Here is a 14,627-nt window from a genome sequence, read left to right on the forward strand (position 1 = left end):
TTGTACTCAGACAGAGTTGAGGTAGCTGAGGGCAGGGAGGCACACTGCTGTGTTGGTGATTCAGCGACGCTGGCTGCCAGGCTTTTATCCTCCAGACCAAAGATATGGACCTAGCCCGATCATTGATGGTAAGGACCAGTTGACAAGCCTCACACTCCAGGAACTTCCTAAAAGGTTTTTAGTACAGTCAGTGTGCCACATAATGACGTTTCTGTCAATGACGGACTGCGTATATGACAGTGGTCATAGATTAGTACCATATAGCCTAGGTGTGTAATAGGCTATACTGTCTAGGTTTGTGTAACTATATGATGTTAGCACAATGACAAATCACCTAAGGATGCATTTCTCAGAACATATCCCCATCATTAAGCGACACATGACTGTATTTAAGCTGACCGTATTAACTTTGCTATGAAGGAAGACCTTTTTTGTTGAAGATTTTGCAAATATTAATATACGCAAACAGACTTACCTCAGATGCCACATTAAGGCCTTTCAATCATGACATTGAATTTCTATTTCATATTATAACATTTTCAGTTCTTTAAATGATCATAACATAGGTAAACATTATGTAGAAGAATACATTTTTGGGCCAGCCCCAGTGACCTAGTGGTTAAGTTTGGCGTGCTCTGCTTTGGCGGCCCGGGTTCATTTCCTGGGTGCAGACCTACACCCCTGTCTTTCAGTCGCCATGCTGTGGCAGCATATCACATACAAAAAGAGGAAGATTGGCAACAGATGTTAGCTCAGGGCAAATGTTCCTCAGCAAAAAAAAAAAAAAATACATTTTTGACTCTGGTCCTTTGAGTGATCTTTAATAAAGTTGTTAACCTAAACACAGCTGTATAAAAATACTATTCTTTTGTTTTTAAATATGACTAATATTGCCCATATTGGCCTACATTTTACTGAGCTATTTTAATGTTTAAAAAAATGTGAAAACTGTCTTGTTTATGGAGCTTTCTACTGAGTTTGTCATAGGTAAGAGATTTTAAACTTCTTTTAGCACTCTGGTAATGTTATTCATATTGTGGAGTAAGCTTTTATTTGCTGTTTGAGCAGGAAGCCATGCAGTGTGTGGAAGAACTGAATGCCCAGGGCCTGCTGCATGTGTTTGTGCGAATGGGAGTGGAGTCCACCCTGGAAAGAAGCCAGATCACCAGGGATCACATGGGCCAATTACTGTATCAGCTGGTGCAGTCAGAAAAACTCAGCAAACAGGACTTTTTCAAAGGGTTGGTATCCTCCTCCAGAATGGTATTCAGTTACAAGGCTCTTGAGTAGTAAATTTTAAAAGTCCTATCTTTTTAAGTATTTAGCTTTTTTCATAGATTAAAATTGTATGCACTATAATATGTTGATGTGTAATACATTGATAATGTGTTGGTTAATACAATGGCATTTTGTAGATTGTGCTAGGGCATAAAGATTATTTTCTGGTTTTCTGTATCTTATTGTTAGACCTATGTTATGATGTAAGTAGGGTAGCAGAGACCCCTTAACTGCAGGGAAATTCTGAGACCCTCATCAGCCTAATTACATGTAAATACATGCATGTTCTTTGAGGAAAAAGCTTTTCTTTCTGAAAAAAATTCTGGAAAATTGACTTAAACCCAAAAGCCTTATCCTTTCAATAAACCATGGTTATTTTGGCCAGGAAATGCTTGTCTGTCCACTTTAGCCCCGTAGAAGGATATGTAACTCCAAGTTGTTAATGATGTAGTCTATTCCAAGTTGGTTTCATTGTGATTCTTGTTGATGCCTGGTTTGATGCAATCCGGCTGTTACTGGTGTTGTGTTATCATTTGATCAGGTTCTGATATCTTTGTGATACACTATCATCACTAGTGCATTGATCAGGTTCTTTGTGGTATAGCCACAGAATCTTACCCAGGCTTAGGTTCTAAAACCAGTGTTTAAGGTAAAAATTGCATATAGTAAAAAATTTTGTTTTAGGAGCCATGTTGTGTAAATGTAAATGTAGAATCATACCCAGTACATAGGTGCCCACACTCTAAGGGAACAGGAACTCCTGAGGGCTAAACATCAGGTTTGTATCTCCCATCTTATACTCACTCTGGGTGTATGCTCATTGAGTGGAATGTCAGTAATATTCTGCATTTTTAAGTTATTTTTCTCCTTGTAAATCTTTTTTGCCAAGCCCATATTGTATTCTTGTAAATTAAATGTGCGTGTGATGAAATGCACTGTATATCTTTCAGATATGGTCAAACTCTTAGAATCGTGTAACCATTAAATGCCAAGGTTGAATGTACTTAGGAATAATTAGTCATTTGATTTTGTGAGGAATGATGACATTGTCTTCAAGGTCCTGGAAAATGTATACTTGCCCCTAGGATCATTAAAAAGTTGTCTTTCAGTAATAAATTAGGTTTCTCTGAATTCAGTGACTAAGTAGATTAAGGCCATCTGACCCAGTTAACTTAATAAGAAACTGGCAAAAGTTGCTGTGGTTGTGGTGTGGTTGTCAGCCTTTAAGGCCAGGATGTTGTCCCAGTTTTAAAAGAGAAATCTGTGGTTCACTCCAATAACCAGCCAGTGAGAGCAAATGAGGGTATCAACACCCTCACAAACAATTTGAGGTATGCCCCAGTCAACTTGAAACTACAGTTGCAAGCCCCTAGAACCTACAGTTTATAAATATTTGCTTTTCACCCAGATATTATGATATATTCACCAGAAAGTTTTGAAAATGAGAATGCTAGATTACTGTTTACCATTATCTGTCTCTCTTGAAACTATACTCAGAAGCTGATTCATATCTGGAAAGACCCCAAGAGGTGTGGTCTAGCTTCATTGGCTTTAATTGAACTTGTGAGGTGCTAGCTTGGTTTCTAGGCTATCTCAGACACTTGCATTTCCCTTTGTGGGTTAACCTGAGGAAAAAGTGTCATGCCCAGTCATGGTGTCCACACTTTCATTCGTGGTGGTGCTATTGCTGCTGCTGGCAATATTATCACAATCACAACCTTTTATTCAGACCAAAAATGAGATTAACACTTCTGTATCTCAGTAACTACTTTATCTTTCTCTATCCCTACTTCCTTCTGCTGGTAGAGATAATGCAGTGGCTCCAGGCCTAGCTTTTGATACTTAGACCTAACCAAGCCATCTTTAGACCAAAACTCCTATGAAGACCCCTATTCCTTCCTAAATGGAGAGGCCTGGCAATTTTTTCAAAGATGAAAACAAAGTGATAGCCCCATTCATTATCCACCAAGCACCTTCTTGCGAGTAGATCAGAGTTGCCCAATTACTTCTAAAGCCCAAGTTATAAATAGTTCATACTGTCCAGAGAGACCATTTCACTGGAGCCACTGAAATGCCCTAAGTCTTTTGTCTCTTTAGGCCCAACAGCCAAAGATCTCTGTCCTTACACAACATCGTGGGGAAGCATCTAAGGTCACCTTCGTTGGGTCATGCTACTGCTTAGATGCCAACGTATGAGCAGTCATTGAAGCCATTTCTGACTAGCTCCCTAAGCCAGCATGATTCTGGGAAACATAGAAGGTAGAAGGCCTCCAAGTTGACTGGGCCCTGATCAACCAACTATTAATCTGCCATTTTTCCTACAGTTCCCTTCAAGGCATGCACTGCTACAGATAGTAAGGTAGACTAGACCAAAGTTTCAAATAAGCTTTTTGTGTCAGGTTGTTTATAAATAAAACTTAGATCCTTTGAAATTTTCCATACAAGATGCTACATAACTCTGAACATAATAGTTGCCGTATATAAAACATCTTCACAAAGGCAACATCAAGCCATCCTCTTGGAATTTTCAGGATTTGCATCTCAATACTTGGATGCAAATTAGATAGGTAGGTAGGTAGATGCATTATTCTATTGGTAGATGCAATTTAAACAGTGTTGATACAGACATTTTATATCCTGGCTTCAGAAAATGTCTTTTTTAAAACTGTCTACTAAGGGTAGTTGAGTGCGGTTCACTATTAGCCATAGGATTGGAATCACTTTCAAAGTGTAATAAACAAATGAAACCCAGGATGGTAAAAATTGGAGTTGACAAAAGACAGAAAATACATGCCCTTCAGGAAGCTTGATACATTAGTATTTCACTTTGGGAGATGTTTGTTGGAGAGGAAATTGTTATTTCCTCCTTGACTACTTTTTTGCTGCTTATAGCAATTCTACTTTGGTAAAAAGATGCTTTCAGAGCTGACACAGATGTGTACTAAATTGCAAATGCAAAATTGCAGAGGTGCTAGTTAACAGTGAAGACCCTATTTGCTCACATAGGTAACATCTAGTTTAAATAGTCTTTTTTTAAGTAATTCTTTGAAGTTGATCCGGGAGTATAAGAAGGCTTTTCACCTTCTTTTTATTTATTTATTCCTTTTACATGTAGTTAGATTCTTAAGATCAGTCATAATAATACTTGACCAATCTGATGTTTGATATCTTCACTGTCTTTTCCTTGTTAATTTGTAGCAAGATTTACATTTTTATTAAGTTATCATAATGCACATTGTGGAAGATGGTGCTAACAATACTATTTCCAATTATGATAGATTATTTTGTCCTTTAGTAGATTTCTGATCAGAACTTTACTGAATTTTAAGAAATTTTTCTAACTTTTAACCATGTACTCCTTTCTTTAATTAAATTTTAGGCAGGAACCTAGTACATAAAATAAAGTAGAGCCTCTGTAGTTGAAATAAGGGGAGGAATGCCTGAAGTCCCACCTGTGGACCCCATCAAAGTGCAGTCCAGTGGGTGTGATGGTCACTACATACCAAGGAGCAAGGATATGGTGTAGCTCTTTTTTTATTTGTTCAGCCAGCAGAAAATGTGTATTATGCAAGGCATTGTTATAGGCTATGTAGTAGCCCAAAGACGTAAAGATAATTACCTAGGAGCTTCTGCACACCTAAGATTTTTCTTTCAAAATCACACAAAAGGATTTATAAGTCTCTTACAAGCTTCTTCTACAGAAATCTTATGTTCAGCCGCATATGTTTTTTATCAACAGTATGGATTTGACCAGTGATTGTGTTCTGCGAACTGTCGCGTGGTAAACTGACTAATCAAGAAGTAGAAAACCAAGGGAAGAATATGGATATCTTTTAATTGTAATGGGAGATGAAAATAACAGTAGATATACTGCTGAAAGACCACGAAGGCTGTAGTTGTCTCATAGCCTCATTAAACAGCTTAATCTATGCCACTAACCCATGGAACATGAATTGGCATTATAGGTTGATTAACCCAGAAATCCTGGACTCCATCCAGAATATGTTCCATCAGCAGCACGTTAACTGAGCTGAAAGCGTGCAAGTAATGAGAGAAAAGTCAAGTACCTGTTACATAGAGCAAATAGATGTCAAATAAATTGCAAGCTGTGGGGTCAGAAAGTTGGCATTAAGGATTCAGGAACCCCAGAGTTTGATAATGTGACTGAGCTGCAAACTGTTTTGAAATGGCACCTTCAGAAAGGCGACCCTGCCTTGTAGTGGTACCTTCTTTTAAGTGAAAAATTTTAATAACATGTGGGCTTCTCAGGTAGGTAAAAAGAGTGACATACTCTGGCTAGAAACTGAAACTGCAGTGAAAAAGCACACATTTTATGTATTCAGAGATCTGAAAGGATGTGAAGACAAATGCTACCTGCCCGTGGTCCCTTCATTCATTCATCCGTTTCCTCATTATTATGTGTATTTCCTTGTAATTATAGTTAAATTTACTTTTGTTTTTGTACTTTTTAATAGGCCATATATTAACTGTGTAACAAAGTCTTGAGTTATGTTTTTAAACTTCTAAATTAATAGCTATGATTTTCAGGCTAAATAAGACTATGCTGACATTTTGTATTTGACTTGCCTAAGTTTAAATCCTGTTTGTTTTACTTCACATTGAGAAATATTTCATAGCATGAAAGTGTGAAACCATTAGCTTTTCTTTAGAGGTATAGCAGTTTGTCGCATGTCACAATGATGATGATGTTAGTAATGTTGTCAGACTCTTTTATATCCATGCAGTTTGTGCCCCCGTTGTAAGCTCCTCAAGGACAAGAATTTTTGTCTTTTCATCTCTTTGTGTCTGGTCTGCATTATACTAAGTTTTTAATCAGTGCTTCTGACTGACTCAGAGGATATGATACTCAACTGTGGTGAACTCTTTATGGTGTAGGGTTAAATTGAATAGCTGTTCCCCCAGAACTTCACATGGCTGCCTCATTTTCATCATTTAAGTCTTTCAAATGTCACTTCCATACAGAGGTGTTTTCTAAACCCTCCCTCCCTCCATATTGGGATATCCTGGTACCATAGATATGTTCTTCAGAATATTAGCCTCATCTACAAGCATGCTTTTGTTTGTGCTTGTCTCTCTTTCTCCCCACACTAATACAAGCTCTTTGAGAGCAAGAACTTGTTTACCAGTTATTTTATGCCTAGAACAGACCTTAACAAAGCAGGGACTTAATAGGTGGTTGTTGACTGATTGATTTTTGATCTCTTTAATTATTCTTAACTTTTGAATTACATTTGCATGTGAATTTTTTTCCTATTCTTTTTCAGTTTTTCAGAAACATTGGAATTGGCAGATGACATGGCCATTGATATTCCCCATATTTGGTTGTACCTTGCTGAACTGGTGACCCCCATGTTAAAAGAAGGCGGAATCTCCATGAGAGAACTTATCATGTGAGTTGTACCTGTTTCTTTTGATGTATATCAAGTTAAAGTGACGGAAAACTCACCAGCTGGCTTTCTAGCATACTGCTGTTTCCTTAGTGCCTTTGGAGACTCTTGGATGCAGCCTATGACTCTTTAAGACTTCTAATTTCAGGGGCTGGCCCGGTGGCATAGCGGTGAAGTTCGCACACTCCGCTTCCGCGGCCCAGGGTTCACAAGTTCGGATCCCAGGCGCGAACCGATGCCCCACTTGTCAAGCCATGCTGTGGCGGCGTCCCATATAAAGTAGAGGAAGATGGGCACAGATGTTAGCCCAGGGCCAATCTTCCTCAGCAAAAAAGAGGAGGATTGGCAGCAGATGTTAGCTTAAGGCTAATCTTCCTCACACACACACACAAAAAAACAAAAGCCTTCTGATTTCAGTATAAAAATGTTACATTATACTAGATCTACACTGGAGAAGTGATGGGGATGTGATAGCCTTATAGTCCATTGAGTTTAGCAGTCATTGTAGATATGGCTTTAGAATCATGTAACTGGAAGGTAGTTGCTCGTGGAAGCTTAATGTTAATCTGACTTTTATGTCTATCATTGCTCCAGTGCTGTAAGAAGTGATATTTCCACATAATAGCTTGTCAGACTGTGACACCTGCATAGCAGATGCTCGTAATAAAAGGAACTGAGATCCCAGGCATTCCTAGATTTGGATATGAGTGGGAAATTGTTGCTACGTTGTATAGACTAATATTTCCCAAACTCTTCTTCAAAACATTAATATTTCCTCAAAAACTGTTTTAAACACTGTTGTTGCCTTTGAGATTCACAAAGTATATTATAGCACATTAAAGATTATGAGAATCCTATAGTAAAACAAAACAAATAAAAACTATTTATCTTTGTTTAATTCGGCATTGCCTCACTTAATAGACTGTAGAATCCTTTTTTGAGGAATAATTATTGATATCCTGTGGAACACAGTTTGGGAAATACTGATTTAGACTAGGCTTATGAAAAAATTGGTCCCTTTCTGTTTCATCCATATTCTAAAGAAAAGCTTCCTTTCTTAAGAACACTTCATAACTAAACTTCACAAATCCCTCTTACTTAAGGTGCTTCTCTCCTTTTGGCTTGAAGTGGAGTTTATGTAAATAAACAGATTATTAAGTGAGACTGATCTTTGCATTGCTTCTATCACTGAAGCAGTTAAAGAAAAAGGCAAAAACTAGGAATTCTAACATCCCTTTCCAGCTCTCCGTGAAGTGTAAAGTGAACCTGAAGTCTCTGAACTACTTGTGCTGAAAATTACTTAGAGCATGTCCCGGAGCTTTGGCTTAGCCAGTGTTATTTAGGTTGCATGGTATCTGTTCTTTTGGCACATATTGTTTGCCGACTGTTCTAGAACAGGGGATCTATGTAGAGGTATTTAATCACTACTCTTATCTTTTACAGAGACTTTAGCAAACCTTTACTTCCTGTTGGAAGAGCTGGGGTCTTGCTTTCTGAAATATTGCACCTTCTATGCAAACAAATGGTGAGTGTTAAACTGAGTGTCAGACTCAACAGCATATTAGGAAGGGCAGTGATTTTGATCTTGGGTTATCTGTGAATAGCTTAGGTATCACTGAACAAGTAATTGTTTCTTTCTATTATTTGAAAAAAAGAGTGAGGTCTAGTTTCTTCCAGAGGTATATTTGTCCTTCTTTTTACTGGGAACTTGGGAAAGAATTATCTAATCTCAACTAGATTTGGTATAATTCTAAAGAATCTCAAAATATATTTCATTTGCAGCTAGTAATTTTATCTTGAAACACAATGGCTATAATATTTATACTTTTTAATAGGTTTCAATGAAAACTCCCCTGCTTTCAGAGGAAGATAAGATTCATGAAATGATTAGTTTTATTATTTTTGGATCACAGGCTAGGTAATCTGATTAGAAATAGGTGGTAGTGGGGCCGGCCGGTGGCATAGCGGTTAGTCTTGGCGGCGCTCCGCTCTGCGGCTGACCAGGGTCGCTGGTTTGGATCCCGGGCGCGCACTGACGCACTGCTTTGGCAAGCCATGCTGTGGCAGAGTCCCATATAAAGTGGAGGAGGATGGGCACGGATGTTAGCCCAGGGCCGTCTTCCTCGGCAACAAAAGAGGAGGATTGGCGGATGTTAGCACAGGGCTGATCTCCTCACAAAAAAAAAAAAAAAAAAAAAGAAATAGGTGGTAAGGGCCCGGCCCAGTTGCACAGTGGTTAAGTTCAGTGCACTCCACTTCAGCGGTCCCGGGTTTGCAGGTTGGGATTCTGGACATGGACCTACCCCACTTATCAAGCCATGCTGTGGCGATGACCCGTATCCAAAAAATAGAGGAAGGTTGTCACAGATGTTAGCTCAGGGCCAATCTTCCTCAAGCAAAAAGACGATTGGCAACAGGTGTTGTTAGCTCAGGGCCAATTTTCCTCACCAAAAAAAAAAAGAAAGAAAGAAAGAGGTGGTAAAAATGATTCTGCAGGATTTTGAATTTTTATCTTAAAGTTAAATCTATTTTAATTTGATAAATACTTCATAATTCTCTGCAAAGCTCTGTGCTAGGATCTCAGTCTGCCAAGATTACTAAACTTTCTAAGAATTTATAGACTGGAGAGGGAGACAGACAAGTCTAAACCAATAGTTTCCAAAGAGTGTGTCAGGGCAATATTAGAGGTCTAAGAGGTTTGGGAAGGTGATGCTATAGCATCGCAGGTGGTCTAACACCTGGGATGAAAGATGTCAAAACAAAACAGAACTCACACATGAAAATTCTAGAGTGATTTCTGGCTTATTCAAACCGGAGTCAAAGATATTGGGATGATAGATTTCATTGTTTTATAGGCATTGATTTAAAAAAAAAAATTCAGCATTTCATTTCTCCCTCTGAATCTATAGTAGTCCTTCTGTGTCACATTTGTGTAATAGTTAATCTTAGATAGGTGTTCTAAATAGCCTGGTCTCTAGTTCTAGTTGATTATCTATTTGTTGTTAATACTCTTTACTTGGTGGCACTGAAGTTTTTATTGAACCCTAATTTTTAGGTCCGTAATTCCCTCCTCCTCTCCTACCTACTTTTTAGTCCTTTTTTTTTTTTTATAATTTTATTTATTTATTTTTCCCCCAAAGCCCCAGTAGGTAGCTTTATGTCATAGTTGCACATCCTTCTAGTTGCTGTATGTGGGACACGGCCTCAGCATGGCCAGAGAAGCGGTGCGTCGGTGCGCGCCCAGGATCCGAACCCGGGCCGCCAGCAGCAGAGCGCGCGCACTTAACCGCTAAGCCACGGGGCCGGCCCTTAGTCCTTATTTAAAACTCAAATTCTTTTTAACTTTTATTTGTAGAAACAGAAAGCGAATTCTCATGCTTCTTCTAATTGAAACCAAATTCTCATAGAGCATAAACTCTGGAATCAGACAACCTGAGTTTAAATCCTGTTTCTACCAAGTTTTAAACTATACCTTGGGCACGTTTTTCTATGAAGTAATTAATACATGTTCCTTAGATGACAGTTCCAACCTCAAAGCCTGACATTTTCCTTTATCACTGTGACTTTTTTCAGGCAGTGGACTTGCACCTTCTTGTCAGTTTTCCAGCTGACAGCAGCTCTTCTGTGTTGTTTCTTGGGCTCAGACTTGCACTTCTTGTTCTTGAAATACTTCCCATTCTTGGTTCAGGAGCAACGACTTTCTTAGTCAGTCTCATGTTAGACGGCATAATCGTGATCCACTGTGAAGAGGGATTACAACACGAGGCTTGTTGAATGGCTTTAATAGCAGATGCATATAGCACTATCTAGGAAAAGAGACAGTGTTGAATTTATAAACTCTGTGCATTGGACTCTTTTTACGTGATTATATGCATAAATCCCAAACAACAGCTTGCACACCCCAGGTTAGTCATCTGGTAAAAGAAATTATTGAACCTCCACAGCTGTACTTCAATCATTCACCATTACATGTACATACATTCAGACATCTTGGTTTGAAAGATAAGCGTCTTAAGAAATTAACTTCATATCAGGAAGGAAAAGTTTTGACTTTTCAGTCTTTATAGTTCTGCACTCTTCACTTCAAGCAAGTCTTTTATTTTTTCTTCTTCCAATGTGCAAGTAAGTGGATTGGACTTATCTCTGTTTTAGAGCCATAAGAAAGTGGGAGCCTTATGGAGGGAGGCTGACCTCAGCTGGAAGGATGTTTTACCAGAAGGGGAAGATGTACATAATTTTCTCTTGGAGCAGGTGAGTAAGAACAAGGCTTACACCTTCCTATTTGATATTGGTTGGTCTGTTGTCGTAGAGGAACTAAAGGTAATTTCATTGGTATTCCAGTTATTAAAATTAAACCAAAATAGGAATCATGGTCAAGATGTCATTTTAAGTCCATGCTTTAAGACCACTCCAACTATGCATTCATTAGATAAAAATTAAAATTTAAAAGACTTAGCCATGCTTAGAAAACAAGCTACATATCGTTTAATCAGAAATGAGATTGATAAATAAAGCAGGGGTAATAGAGCTAAAGCTGCAAGTCTTCTGAGCTGTTCGTCTGAAAGCAGGCATAGATAGCCAAAAGTTATTTCTGTGGGGTAATGGGGACTAGAATTCCCCTTACCAGGCAGAGGATTGGAGACAGGCTTACTTCATGAAACCAAGTGGGAACTCCATAGATAAATAAGTACAAGGAAGTCTTAGAGCCAGAACCTTAGCTAGACTGCCTACTGTGACTTGGTAACTGGATCCAGAAATCCACAACAAGGCAGAAGACCCCATCATCGATATAATCTGGACCTAAACAAAGAATTGTAGGGGATCAGATACAGGCAACCATAAAAGTATTATATTAGACCAGGAAGAGTGACAGAAAAAGAAAACAAAAATCTCCCCCTCAAAATGATCTTGCAAATCAAAATCCTAAAACGTATGAGGAAAATTGAAGCTAAGATAGCCAATAAAATCAGTAAATAACAACAAAAAAAATCACTCTCAGGTAAAAAGAAAATAAAGCAATCTGAAAATGACTTTGAAGTAAGTGTATTGTGCTGGATGAAGACATTGTATTAGGTTACTATGGACTTCCGCTTCCTTTAGGTTGTAGTCTGGACACACTGGGGAGCACTAGCACTCCTGTGACAATAAGAACCTACACAAAGCATAATTTATTTTGCATTGCTGTGCTCGTAGAAGGTGGAAGAAATTTCCAAGGAAAAAAAGAAGGGGGGAGTAAAGCCAGAGGTGAAATCTGAACTCTGAGCAGTAAGTACTTGTGAAGGTCATGTTGCCCAGTGCCATTATAAGTGCTGCCAGATATCTTGGAAGAAGTTGAAATGGTCCCAATTCAATATTATCCTGGCTCCAAGAAGAAGCAAACCAAATGCTCTTTGGAGAAAACATCCTCAACTTAAGTCCCCTTATTTTCTACAAATTAACATTATCTAAATATATGAGTTAACACTTAGAGTTCATTTAACATGTAACGAAGCAAGTAACCATGAGTGAGAGTAAACAGACAATAAATACTAGATTTAGACCCCAAAGACTTGAGATAATGAAATTATCACTCAGAATATAAAATAACACTATAAAAAAGAAGGAGTCATAAAAATGAGTAAACAAGAACAGACTAGTCAAACTGACTAGGCAAGGGCCAGCCTGGTGGTGCAGTGGTTAAGTGCACGCTCCCTGCTTCAGCGGCCCGAGGGTTCGCAGGTTCAGATCCCGGGCACACACCGACGCACTGCTTGTCAGGCCATGCTGTGGCACCATCCCATATAAAGTAGAGGAGGATGGGCACAGGTGTTTGCTTCCTCAGCAAAATAAAAAAGAGGAGGATTGGCATCAGATGTTAGCTCAGGGCTAATCTTCCTCACACACACACAAAAAGTGACTAGGCAGATTTGAAAAAAGAAGAAACTACTAGGTAGAATTCTAAGAGATGTTATGAGATTTAGAGGATAGAATGAGAAATTCTAACACGAGTCTAATTGGAGTCCCTGAAGGGAGAATACGTGAATGGAGAAAAGGCAATATTTGAAGGGACTGTGGCTGAGACTTTCTCGAATCTAATAAAATATATCTATATAGAAAGTACGTGTCTACCGCACAGTATAATTACATTTTAGTGAAACTGCGTAATGTTAAAGACCAAGAAAGATTTTAAAGTAGCTAGAAAGAAGAAGCACATTACTTATAAAGAAAAAACAGACTTTGCAGTAGCAACAATGAAAGCCAGAAGATGATGGAATAATCTCAAAAAGCAGAGAAAATATCAGTTAATCTAGAATTGTCTCTCTGACTAAACTGACCTTTTGAATGAGAGCAACACATATTTAGAAACTTAATAACACACTTCTAAATAACCCATGAGTCAAGCAAGAAATCTTAAAGGCTAGTAAAAAATATTTTGAACTGAACAAAAACACAACATATCAAAATTGTGGGATGCAACTAAAGCAGGACTTAGAGTGAAATTTTTATAATTTTTTTAATAATTTTATTTATTTATTTTTCCCCCAAAGCCCCAGTGGATAGTTGTATGTCATAGTTGCATATCCTTCTAGTTGCTGTATGTGGGACGCGGCCTCAGCGTGGCCGGAGAAGCGGTGCATCGGTGCGCACTCGGGATCCGAACCCGGGCCGCCAGCAGCGGAGCGCGCGCACTTAACCGCCAAGCCACGGGGCCGGCCCGAGAGTGAAATTTTTAGCACTGAACACCTGAATCTAGAAAAGAAGTAAGGTCACAAATCAGTTTTATGCTTTTTGTGTGTGTGTGTGAGGAATATCAGCCGTGAGCTAACATCCGACGCCAATCCTTCTCTTTTTGCTCAGGACGATTGGCTCTGGGCTAGTGTCTGTGCCCCTCTTCCTCTACTTTATATGGGAGGCCACCACAGCATGGCTTGACAAGCGGTGCATCGGTGCACACCCAGGATCCGAACCTGCGAACCCCGGGCCGCCAAGGCGGAGGGCGCGCACTTGGGTGGGAGGGTGCCACCCGGGCGGCCCTAGGTCACAAATCAGTGACCTCACCTTTGACCTTACAATATTATAAAAAGAAGAGCAAATGAAACTCAAAGTAAATAGAAAGAAGGAAATAATAAAGATCAGAGCAGAAATCAGTGAAATAGAAAAACAATGTAGAAAAGTCATTGAAGTCAAAAGCTGGTTCTTTGAGAAGATGAAATTGATAAACCTCTATCCAGACTGAAAAAATTAAAAAGAGAAGGCACAAACTACCAAGAAAAAGAATGAGAGAGGTGACATTGTACACATCGTTTGTATACAGAGTCTACACTTAATAATGGGTAAGAGGGGCCAGCTCGGTGGCATAGCGGTTAAGTTTGTGCATTCCGCTTTGGCGGTCCGGGGTTCACTGGTTTGGATCCTGGGCGCAGACCAACTCACTGCTCATCAAGCCATGCTGAAGCCACATAGAAGAGCTACAACTCTGCAACTATGATACACAACTATGTACTGGGACTTTGGGGAGAAAAAAGAAAAAGAGGAATATTGACAACACATGTTAGCGCAGGGCCAATCTTCCTCAAAAAAATAAAAATAAAAAAATAATGGGTAAGAGAATTTTATGAATAATCTTTATGCCAAAAATTACATCAACTTAGTTGAAATGAACAAATTTCTTGAAAGATACAAAATACTAAAGCTGACTGAAGAATGATAGATAACCTGAATATCTGTTAAAGAAATGGAAGTAGTTAAAAACATTCCCACAAAGAAAACTCCAGGCCCCAATGGTTTCACTAGTGAATTCTACCAAACATTTAAGGAAGAAATAATACCAATTCTGCAAAGAATTATACACCAATTCTTCCAGAAAATTGAAGAGGAGAGACTATTTCCCAACTCATTCTGTGAGGCAAGCATTACTTTGATTAAAAAACCAAAGATATTTCAAGAAAAGAAACTATAGAC

At 38.8% G+C, this 14,627-nt stretch overlaps 1 protein-coding gene across 16 annotated transcripts in view; it reads left to right on the top strand.

Moving 5' to 3' along the window:
- EIF4G3 (eukaryotic translation initiation factor 4 gamma 3) overlaps window positions 1–14,627 on the top strand; it is a 351,740-nt gene that overhangs the window by 312,998 nt on the left and 24,115 nt on the right. For all 16 annotated transcript variants that reach the window (XM_087446641.1, XM_087446642.1, XM_087446643.1 and 13 more), the window contains 4 exons: window positions 1,069–1,241; window positions 6,564–6,689; window positions 8,130–8,211; window positions 10,839–10,937. In XM_087446641.1, coding sequence (XP_087302767.1) covers window positions 1,069–1,241; window positions 6,564–6,689; window positions 8,130–8,211; window positions 10,839–10,937 — 480 coding nt within the window. The remainder of the gene's footprint in view (window positions 1–1,068; window positions 1,242–6,563; window positions 6,690–8,129; window positions 8,212–10,838; window positions 10,938–14,627) is intronic.

The sequence above is a fragment of the Ceratotherium simum genome, chromosome 22 (assembly GCF_057802395.1).
Source record: "Ceratotherium simum simum isolate JZ-2026a chromosome 22, ASM5780239v1, whole genome shotgun sequence".
NCBI classification, from domain to species: Eukaryota; Metazoa; Chordata; class Mammalia; order Perissodactyla; family Rhinocerotidae; genus Ceratotherium; species Ceratotherium simum.